This window comes from Equus przewalskii, chromosome 16 (genome assembly GCF_037783145.1).
Source record: "Equus przewalskii isolate Varuska chromosome 16, EquPr2, whole genome shotgun sequence".
Classification (NCBI taxonomy): Eukaryota; Metazoa; Chordata; class Mammalia; order Perissodactyla; family Equidae; genus Equus; species Equus przewalskii.
The window spans coordinates 6,940,552-6,951,268 of NC_091846.1; the positions used below are offsets into that span (position 1 = coordinate 6,940,552).

Consider the following 10,717-nt stretch of genomic DNA (forward strand, 5'->3'; position numbering starts at 1 on the left):
CTCATAAGTGACTAATTTTTACTACAACTTTGTGTTGAGGTTATAGGTCAAGAGCCATTATGTTAAAAGGAAGGTGGCATGATACTTCTATAAACAATCTGAAAGAAAAAATGAATGCCTATAGTAAAAATAAATGCCTTACTCTTTTCAGAAGAAAATGCTAAATAAATAAAATGGGGGTTCACTTTGGAAAACAACTTGGTAATTTTTTATGGAGTTAGACATACACCTACCTTCTGATAAAGTAATGTTAATCCCAGGTATTTACCCAAAAGACATGAAAAAATGTTCGCAAAAATATTTATGACAGCTTTATTCATAGTAGCAAAACACTGTAAACAACTCAAATTTCCATCAAGAGAAGACTATAAATAAATTGTGGTATATTCATACAGTGGAATACTACTTAACAATAAAAATGAGTTGAACTACTGGTACAAGCAATAGCATGATTGAATCTCAAAAACATTAAGCTGAACAAAAAGAGCCAAACAAAAAAGAGTGCGGTACCGTCTACATGAAATTGAAAAGCAGACTAAACCAATCTATGGTTATAGAAATCCGAATATTGGATGGGTCTCATGGGGGAGGGAATTAGCTAGAAAGGAGCCTCAGGGAATTTTTCATGGGAATGGCAATGTTCTATATCTTGACTGGGGATACTGGTTACAAGGTTATAGACATTAGTCAAAAATCATCCAATTGTACACTTAGGATCCGTGCATTTTCGTGGATATATTTTTAAAAATCTATCTCAATCTCTCTCTCTCAAATATATCCACACACATACACATATGTATAAGTGCATATATACATATACATGTATACAAACACATATATATACCCATCCTGGGGTTCAATTATTTACATTAAGTCAATAAGAACAATGTTCAAAGTCTAAAATGGTGCCACAGGAAGAACGCATTTAATTTTGGAATTCATTTTGGTATACTACTATTTTTATTTTCTTAGTTACACTTTTCTTAGGATAATAGTAATATGATTTTGGTTTACTTAGCCAGGACCAACTGATGAGTGAGATAAATGACAGAATATGCTAAAAAAAAAAGAAAGAAAGAAAGAAAAATTGACTTAGAAGTAAAATTTTGCTATGACAAATAAAGGTTTTTTGAAAAAGTTATCTAAAACAGAAGTAATTGTAACTACTTTGGTCACAGACATTTGGATTTCCTCTATAATTAAAACATCTTATTAAATTCCTAGCTATCTAGACATCTAAAGCAATGTATATATTTAGGAAGTAAGACGGTGAGAAGGAAGGAGCCGTTTGAAAGGCAAAGGAAACAGCATGCATAAAGCCCGTGAGACTGGAAGGAGCTTGCCGGGTTCAGAACTGAATCAAGCACTGGGAGACACAGCGAACTGAGAGGAACCACGTGAACCTGAAAGATACGCAAGAAGTGGTCCACGCAGGACCCTGTAAACCTCGGTTAGGAGTTTCCATTTTATTCTAAGAACAATAGAAAACCTGTGGAGGGCTTTAAGCAAGGGTGTGATGTAAGGAGCCTTCCAGTTTTAAAAGATCACTCTGGCTACCATGTAAAAAAAAGGAAAGAGCAGAGGCAAGGGAGAAAAAAGTGACCTCAATGAGGCCACTGCTAGTTCAGGCAGGAGATTCCAGTGGTGGTGGCCATAGAAATGGAAACAGATAGGCCATCTGGAGATATATTTTGCAAGTGGAACAGGGAGAAAATTTGTCCATGGATTGGATATGGAGGGGGTAAGGGAAAACTTAAAGACGAAACCAAGGTTTCTGGCTTATGCCACTTACTCACATGGGAAATACTGGAGCAAAAACAGGTTTGGGAGTGGAAACCAAAAGTTTTATTTTGGACATGTGAACTTTGAGATGCTAAAGGGTATCCAAGAATAGATGTCAGGTTCAACAGAAGTTTTGAGGAAGAGGCCTGAATTAAAGAAATAAATCTGGTAGTAAGCAGAAGAGAGATTTAAACTTATACTTAAAATTAATAGCTGTAAATGGAATTACCTAGGAAGAGACTGTAAAAACAGAAAAGCAGGGGAACTAGTTCCAAGTCCTGAACTCGTTCCTTGTCCTTATTTAGAGGACAGGGAGAGAAGGAAAAACCAAGAAAATAGGCTGTGGAGCCGTCAGAAAGGGCAGTGTTTCAAGGAGGAAGGAGAGGCCAACGGAGTCCAAACCTTCTGATTACGAAAGACAGGAATAGGGAATGTCTTTTCGTTTTGGCAACATGGAAGCAGCTGATGACCTTGACAAGAACAGTTTTAGTGGCATGATTGGGGTGGAAATCAGATTAAACCGAAAACAGATTGGGAAATGAGGAAGAGATGACAGTGTTCATGTATTGGTTAAACCATACAAGTGTCACCTGAAATCTGACAGTTTTTCATGTACAAAACCAGTAATTTTATATGATTCTTTTTTTAAAAGTTTGATGGACGAAAACATGGGGCAGTAGATGGACAGGAAGATGGGGTTAAGTAGGGTCAGGAAGGAGATGGTTTCGGGTTTTAAGTGAAAAGACCAGAGCATGTTTGTCTACTGATAAAAATTAGGCAGTCATCAGCTGAAAGAAAGGTGGAGAGAAGGGATGGGAGATTTGATCATCAAATAAAAAATGTGAGATGGTCTTTACAGATAGTCGGTAAGCAGACTCACCCTGGAGCGGCAGTGGGGATGCTAAGCACCACTGAGTATCCATTTGAGAATGGGTTACCACGAATTTACAGCAGGGGTTAAAAACTCAAATGCTTATGGGGCGAGTCAGGCAAACAACTGAAGCAGGCTGAGTGGACACAAAACTCAAGAATACACGCCCAGTCTAAAGGTGGAAGCCACTGGATTGCTGCCACCAAGACTGTCAGCCCTATGTTGCCAAATCTTCTGACGTTTTAAGAGAAGCCAGAAATCTTGATTTTTATGTAATACATCTTAATTTTAAAACACTCTATGTGGTGGAAAAAAACATGTCTGTGTGCAAAAAATATAGCCCAGGGATGACTAGTTTATAGTCACACCAGATGGCCTGTTTGCAAGATTTTCCTCCATAATGCTCAGCTGTGGAGATACCGCCATAGAGAAGGGAGAGGTGCATCTATCCAAGGCTGTACATTTGCTAGGAGAGTGACATAAAAGAAGAATGACTTGAGGTAGTTGAAAGGAATGACTGTAATGACGAACTACCAAAAATTCAGCTGGATAAAGAATACAGAAGCCAAAGGGGGTGAACCGTTACAGTGAACGTGGAGGACTCAATGTACTAGAAGAATCAATGAAGACTGAATGCTTATTCCTCCTCAAATTCTTGAGCAAGTGAGCTTAAGGGCTAGAGACTGTGGTCACAGAATGCATAAATTCAAGTTTTTGGAGCCTATGCAGTTTTTAGAAATTACAAGTCCTGATGCATCAGGGGAGTGAGTCAAAGAAATGCAAATTTCAAAATCAATGGGATAACATTATTTAAATTCAAACAGGTTTTTTTTTTTTCTGCTTAGCTGATTTTTAGAAAATGCATTATAAAAATAATGCATACATTCATGAGAAAAACATCAGACACACTCCAATATTGGGGCATCCTACAAAGTACCTGACCAGTTCTCCTCAAAACTATCAAGGTCATCAAAAACAAGAGAAGTCTTGGTTTTGGATATGAGGTAAAAATTAAAAGATATTAGGTAAAAATTAAGGAAATCTGAGTAAATTTTTAATTTTAGTTATCAATAAGGTACAATTTTTGTTCATTAGCTGTTACAAATGTACCATAAAAATGTTAATATTAGGGAAAGCTGGGTGCCAAGTATATGGAAATTCTCCATGCTATTTTCTCAAAATCTTCTTATAAATCTAAAACTACCCTAAAAAATAAACTCTATTGAGAAAATAATACATATTAAAAAGTATAATGAACCAACCAATGACGTCTCAGATATTCATTACCCCTCTGAAAAATGGTCAACAGTTAAAATCTCCCTTATATCTCTTTCTTTATAGTCTCTTCCTTACCAGACATGACCACACTTCTAAATTGGATTTTCATTCCCTTGTACATAGTTGACTACTTTCACTACATATGCATATATACCAATGCGCTATAGAGTACTGTTTTATAGGTTCTAAAGTTGTATGTATATAAATTGTCATATGTACATTCAACATCTTCCTGCTTTTGCTTGATACTTCTGGGTTCAGTCTTGATTGACTGGCACATAATATTCCACCGTGAATATCCCACAATGTACTTTTTCTCTTATTGATGAATATTTCCAACATTTTGCTTCTACTCACAGGGCTGTTATGTACATCCTTGTCCACATATCAAAGTTTCTGTAAGATATATACTTAGCGGAATGCTGAGATGTAGTATTTGAAAATTTTCAGTTTTATTTTGCCAAATTATTTTCCAAAGTGGTTGTAACGTTTAGGCACCTACCAGGAGGTGCGTAGTATGTTTTGACGCATTGGGGGGAAAAACTTTTGAAAGACATACAAACTGGACAGTATGCTTGCTTCACTACAGCTTGACTTTCGTGCCCACGTAGTGATTTCTACAAACAAACAGCTGCTACAAGCGCCCCAAGGAGCTCAAACACCCGGGACCAGCGGCTCCTGGAAGGCTGGACACGGAGCCACACGGCCGCATCCGGCGTATCCGCTGACGCAGGGGCGGACGTGGGCACGCTGGGGCGTCAGCGTCTGTTTGACGCCCTTAAAGGCCCTTTTCTGGGCTGTCTGGCAAGATCCAAGTATCAGCTTGTGCCGGTCGAGTGTCTCTTTTTCGCAAGAAAGGAAAATATCCTCACAGGCTCTCCTGGTTCTTAGGGACGACACTTTTCCCCAGAAGAGTCTCTTTCGGCTGGCATTTCTTTCAGGCAGTGCGGCGGGCAGCCCGCAGGCCCTTGTAAGGCGCGCGCCACGGCCCCGCCTTCTTCCTTTCGGCCGGCGCCGCCATCTTCCAGGTAGGGCCTGCGCGTGGCTCCCGGCGCCCCGCGTTCCACGGACTCAAGTCCCAACCCGGGGGGCGCGGCGGCCGTGCACTGGGGCGCTGGAGAAACTGTCTAGCCTGTTTGAGGCTCACTGGCCTGGATGATGGAGCTCCGTCCATTTAGACCCGGAGCGGGGGCGCCGGGCGGGGGGCTGAGGACCAGCTGCTATGTCGCGGCTCTGCGGGGGGACAGGCTTGAGAAAAACGAGACCGAGTCGCTGGGGTGAGGTCATATGGGTCACTCGGGAAAGAATTGATCTTTCTTGTGTCCCCACGGCTTCACCTTCCGTATCCCGGGCTCTCTCGGACAGGTTCTGTGGGGCCGCGTGGCCTGGTGCCTTTCCAACTGCTTCCAGTGTGGCATTGGTGCCCCTCATCTGAAACGTAGACTAGTAACGCTGTAGGGTGGGAACTTCGGGGTGGTGGGAACGGGCGGAAAACCAGGCGGCGGCGCTCCCCTTCGGGAGGCCTGGGTGTGTGTGAAAGCCGGGCTCGTGGCCCGAGGACGGGGTGGGTGCCCCCGGAGTAGCCCCGCACCGCTCATGGGTAATGCGTGAAGTGACTAAGATCGTTTTTGTTTTGGCCCCGCGTGGCACTTCGACGCGGGGAAGTACTTTTAGGTTTTGCCCCGGTGTTGGTAACGCGAGGGCGGCATGTGTTGTGTGGAGGGGTTCCCCAACAGCTATGTGTGTGGTTTGGAAGTTTAGGAGAAAAGTGTTGGATAATCACTTAATCTTTAGTGTATCTTTTTGTTTAGTTTGTAGATAGCCAGCTACGGGAGTCGAGCAAACTGCAGTTTGCACCCCATAATGGGGCCCATTTTTGGTAGTTACAGAACCTAAAGCATCATTATTTCCCACTTCAGTGTTGTTTTAAAAAGCGCATTGAACTTTATGAGCTTTTGGTATTGATGTAAAGTGGATTTCTTAATCGGGAGATTAAGGGTCTGGTGCCAGGAGCATGGGCTCTGGAGTCGGAAATGACTTCCCTTACTGATTTTGCCACTTTGTGGCTCCATAAAGTGACTTGGGCCAGCAGAGCGTCTCTTCTTGTGTGTGAACCTAACACAAGTTTATATGAACTTAATATAAAACGTAGAGATTTTGAGGATTAGAACAGGGTGCTTGGCACTTAGTAGATGCTTACTTGCCCGTTTTAAAAGTAAAGGATGCGGCCTCAGTAACAATGCTTTGGCTTTCATAGGTTAGGTGAAACTGTGTGTCTCCTTGGCAGATGAGTTTTATGAAAAACGTACACTGGAGTCGCTTTTCTTTAAGATTAAAGAGTGTTAATAAATTGATGACGATTCATGTTAGAATAGCCAAAAAGTTAAGCCTGACTTGTATATTTTCCCTTGTGGTAGGAGTGATTGCAAGCCGTGGTAGTTCTGCTCTTGGATGACCTGAAGCAGTTGAAACGTTTTGCAAAACGATAAAAGATCCAATTCTGAATACCTATAGGTGAATTCATCGATACTGATAAATTAGCTACCATTTGCTGTTAAGCACTTTACCTGTGCTAGGAATTGGTTAGTGCTTGTAGACATTACCTCAGTTAATTGTAAAAGTATTAACTCCATTTTACAGATAAGGATCAGGATTTAAATGTAAGTGTCCAGCAAGTAAAGGGCAGAACCTATGTGAAAATTAGGTCAGTGATTATAAAGTCTGTTTTTTTCCTTTACATTTCCTAGTAAACAAACAATCTCTCTAGTAGTGGATTTTTGACAGTTAATAGATGCTGTATGGGGGAAATAATGCCGCAAAAATTAGGTTGATAAGGGGTTTAATCCACTCTGTAAAAATGCAAGGCTGAGTTTTGTCGTGTTTTCCAACAAATTATCTTCTAGTTAGTAATGCCATTGCCCTTTTAATGGGATACAGATAATGCGGTGGAAGGCCTGTTGTGTTTTTATATTCTAGTAGAGAAAGTACTGGTTTGGATTTTAAAATCTGCTTCTGCTACTTAGGAATTTTAATGTTACAGAAACTTGGGTAGTTTTGGCAAAGATCTTGCTAAAATGATGGGGTTTTTACCCTTTATAAGAAATAATGATCGGTGAGCCACCTTTTTAGATTATCCGCTAATTAATTTTGACGTTGCTGCTGAAATGTAAGAATTTGAAATTACAGGGTTTTTGGTTAAAGGGGCAGATACCAATTTTGCAGTTGTATTTGACTGTTTAATACATTCTGGTTTCAGTAATTCGCCAAAATGACCAACACAAAAGGAAAGAGGAGGGGCACCCGCTATATGTTCTCTAGGCCGTTTAGAAAACATGGTGAGTAGGTTCATCCTCCTTGAGAGCAAGCATGGCATACATTTGTGTATTATTAATACATGTGTCTTACGGTTCATATAATGTGTTCTCAATAAATGGCATTAATTGACCAATATGTATCTAACTTATTTTGTAATAAATACAAAGCATGAATTTTATATAGTAGTTCTTAGATTGTCAACTAGCAAGATTGTAAAATATAACTGTCAAAGGTGGCGTGTGTTAGTGAGGCTATGTATTTCACTGTAGACTTTAATCTTGATACTGACTATACTGATTTTTTTTGGACAGGAGTTGTTCCTTTGGCCACATACATGCGAATCTACAAGAAAGGTGATATTGTAGACATCAAGGTAAATTATAAAATTGGAGAAATAACCTACAGAATAACATTGGAACCTAGAAGTTTGGATTTAATCTAATAGTGAGATTTAATTACTTGTCTATATTGCATCTGCTGGCTCCTTTCTGTTCTCCTAAATGGGGAAAAATCTATTGCCTGAATAAGAGCTCATAAGAGTATAGAATGGCTAATTTAATTTTAACTGAGAAACCAGAGTTTTAAGTGCTATTCTTAAGTCTAAAATTTTTGTCATTATTTAACAGCTAGGGGGAAAAATCATAGGAGTTGAGGTGAAAAGGAATACCTTAGTGCAAAATGTAATTGTTGTTGGAGATTACTGTTAAAATAATAGTGAAAGCTGTGTTCTTTTGTGACTAATGTGTAAATGTATTGACACTCTAGAGCTTAATGATGATTGCCTTTTTGATTGCTTGAAGCAACGTGAAAAACACATTTCACCGGCTCTGAAAGCTCGAGTTGCCATTTAAAAGAAAAAAAAAATCTTAGAATATCTTAGTTACTTTAATAAAAATCAGGGTTTAAAAAGTGGGAAATTTCCGGCATAACATTTATCTCCTTTCTTCACAGGGAATGGGCACTGTTCAAAAAGGAATGCCCCACAAATGTTACCATGGCAAAACTGGAAGAGTCTACAATGTTACCCAGCATGCTGTTGGCATTGTTGTAAACAAACAAGTAAAGTGAGTAATGGCAGTTTTTTGTGGTGATTAGTATTTCCTCATACCCCCTTTTCACTTTGCCAATTGGACTTATGTCTTTATTGGTCATTCAGGTGGGGGAAAGGAAAAGATCCTTTTAAAACTCAAGCAAACTGAGTGTTTGTCTTGTATCCTGTCAGAGGAAACAAATTGAAAGAGACTTACTGGAAAATCTTATGGGAGTTAGTATTAAGCAGTTGTTGTTTTCAGTGTAAAAAGTTTAATAAATTTAAATTTATTAGCAATCTAGTTTTAGTTAAATTATTTAGTATTTCAGGGTCTGTCACCTCATCAGAAGAGAGGGCTTAAAAGTGGGGATGTTTGCCTCAAGGCCTCCTCCAGTAAGATTAATAAATGATTCTAATGTAGCCCTCACCTTGTTGACTTAGTCTCTCTACGGGTAAAAGGTTGAGGGGCCAGTCCCATGGCCTAGTGGTTAAGTTTGGCTCGCTCTGCTTGGAGGGCCCGGGTTCTGTTCCCAGGTGCGGACCTATACGCTAATTGGCAGCAGTGCTGTGGTGGTGACCCACATACAAAATAGAGGAAGATTGGCCCAGATGTTAGCTCTGGGCCAATCTTCCTCAACAGAAAAAAAGGTTCATGGCTTATTTAATAAATGAAACTGCTAGAAAAGTTTTCTGAATTTCAGTTATATTTTTGATGAAGCATTTATGAGTTTCTGCTCTCTCCAGGGGTAAGATTCTTGCCAAAAGAATTAATGTACGTATTGAGCATATTAAGCACTCTAAGAGCCGGGATAGCTTCCTGAAACGTGTGAAGGAAAATGATCAGAAAAAGAAGGAAGCCAAAGAGAAGGGTACTTGGGTTCAACTGAAGCGCCAGGTGAGTGCTTGACAGAAGGTTTCTTCGTATTGATCTTAGGAACTTTAAAACTGTTCCTCAGCGATACTATTATATGAAAGTTAATGAAGTTAGAGTTGAGTATATTGGTTATTTCATTGGTTCTGAGAATGCTTGGGAATTGAGTTACAGTACTTTACATAATGATTCCCTTGCCTTTTTTTTTTTTAATAGCCTGCTCCACCCAGAGAAGCACACTTTGTGAGAACCAATGGAAAGGAGCCTGAGCTGCTGGAACCCATTCCCTATGAATTCATGGCATGATAGGTGAAAGAAAATAAAAGACCTCTGCGCTGTAAAAAATGTTTCTTTTAATTGAGTGTAAGTGTGGTGTCCCTTCCCCTAAAGAAATATTTAAAGCAATCTTAAAAATTGTCCCCTAAATCATTGGATGATGTCTTTACTATTCAAATTTAGGGTTTTTTCCCTTGATGAAAGATGTGAGGTAGTTTACTGTGCAGCAAAGAATATACTCAGTTGGTTAGGAAACTGTCAAATATTATTTATAAAATATAATAATTTGAAACTAGTCTCTCTAAATTCCTATGAAAAAAATTTTTAAATAAATGAAAGGTTATCTGTTGTATTACAGTTAAGCTCAGGGAAACTTGATTACTCATGATTATATCATAAACAGCTGTGTTTTAAGGATCTGGAACTTGCCTTTGAGGCCTACTGCTTAAAAATAGATTGTTTAAAACACTTTGTCCTTTGTGAGTTACACACCAGTTCTGAGTTGCTTCACCTTCTCATGGAACAGGGCTCAGAAAACAATAGTGTTTGGGATAATTTGAAACTAGAATATCATCTTTATTTCAATTAAGAGTAAACATTTATATAGCAGTTAATGTGTGGCATTCTAAGTACTTTACATAATTTACTCATAAAAAACTTGGAATAAGTACTGTTCTGCCCATTTTACATAAGAAACCGAGGCGCAGTTAACTTGGCCAAGGGTACAGGTGCAAAGTGTTAGGCAAAGATGCAGACCCAGGCAGTCTGCCTCCATAATCAGATCTTGATCACTAGTGCCGTATTGTCTTGTATTAATAGGTACATTTTAAAGCTACTTAGCATTGTTGGAGCACATTTAGGTTATTCTCCTGCTTCCTGGATATTTTTTACTTGCATCTGGCAAACATCTCAAATTGACCATATCCAAGAGAATTCATTACATCCTATCCTAGCTGCCTTCAGTATTCTGTGATACCTGTAGCAGTATTATCAGTTTATTTGAAATGGAAACCTTGACTTCTCATAACATTATTCCCTCACTAACTAGACTTGAGGACAAGAACCTGTTTTTGTAACTTGAGTAAATGCTTTAATGTGAATGGGTAAAAACCCAGTTGTTAGTGGCTTCAGTTTTCTTTAGAGAAGTGTGATGGTTAGAGGTCTGCCTTGGAATCCAGCAAACCTGGTTTTGAATCTCAGCGAATGCCTAACATAACTCAATAAATGATAGTTATTAACTGCCCTTAAAGATCCACATCTAGTGGTAGAGTCGTGCTTAAATGTGATATTGGTC

General features: G+C 39.3%; 1 protein-coding gene and 2 non-coding genes across 6 annotated transcripts; all 3 read left to right on the forward strand.

Moving 5' to 3' along the window:
• Positions 1-4,674: 4,674 nt before the first annotated feature.
• On the forward strand, positions 4,675-9,492 carry RPL21 (ribosomal protein L21). Of its 4 annotated transcripts, XM_070578720.1 has the most exons (7): positions 4,739-4,959; positions 6,349-6,445; positions 7,188-7,266; positions 7,558-7,619; positions 8,198-8,310; positions 9,021-9,171; positions 9,364-9,492. In XM_070578720.1, the coding sequence occupies exons 3-7, from the start codon at positions 7,200-7,202 to the stop codon at positions 9,451-9,453; spliced, it is 483 nt and encodes a 160-aa protein (XP_070434821.1). In that variant the 5' UTR covers positions 4,739-4,959; positions 6,349-6,445; positions 7,188-7,199; the 3' UTR covers positions 9,454-9,492. The 4 variants fall into 4 exon arrangements, with proteins under 4 accessions (XP_008506661.1, XP_070434821.1, XP_070434820.1 ...); XM_008508439.2 differs by lacking the exon at positions 6,349-6,445 and having other exon boundaries at positions 4,675-4,959; XM_070578719.1 differs by lacking the exon at positions 6,349-6,445 and having other exon boundaries at positions 4,929-5,208.
• LOC139076570 (small nucleolar RNA SNORD102) lies at positions 8,012-8,082 on the forward strand. The gene has a single exon (XR_011528307.1). It is a non-coding gene; the product is annotated as a small nucleolar RNA SNORD102 (small nucleolar RNA).
• On the forward strand, positions 8,352-8,479 carry LOC139076577 (small nucleolar RNA SNORA27). The gene has a single exon (XR_011528313.1). It is a non-coding gene; the product is annotated as a small nucleolar RNA SNORA27 (small nucleolar RNA).
• Positions 9,493-10,717: the final 1,225 nt, after the last annotated feature.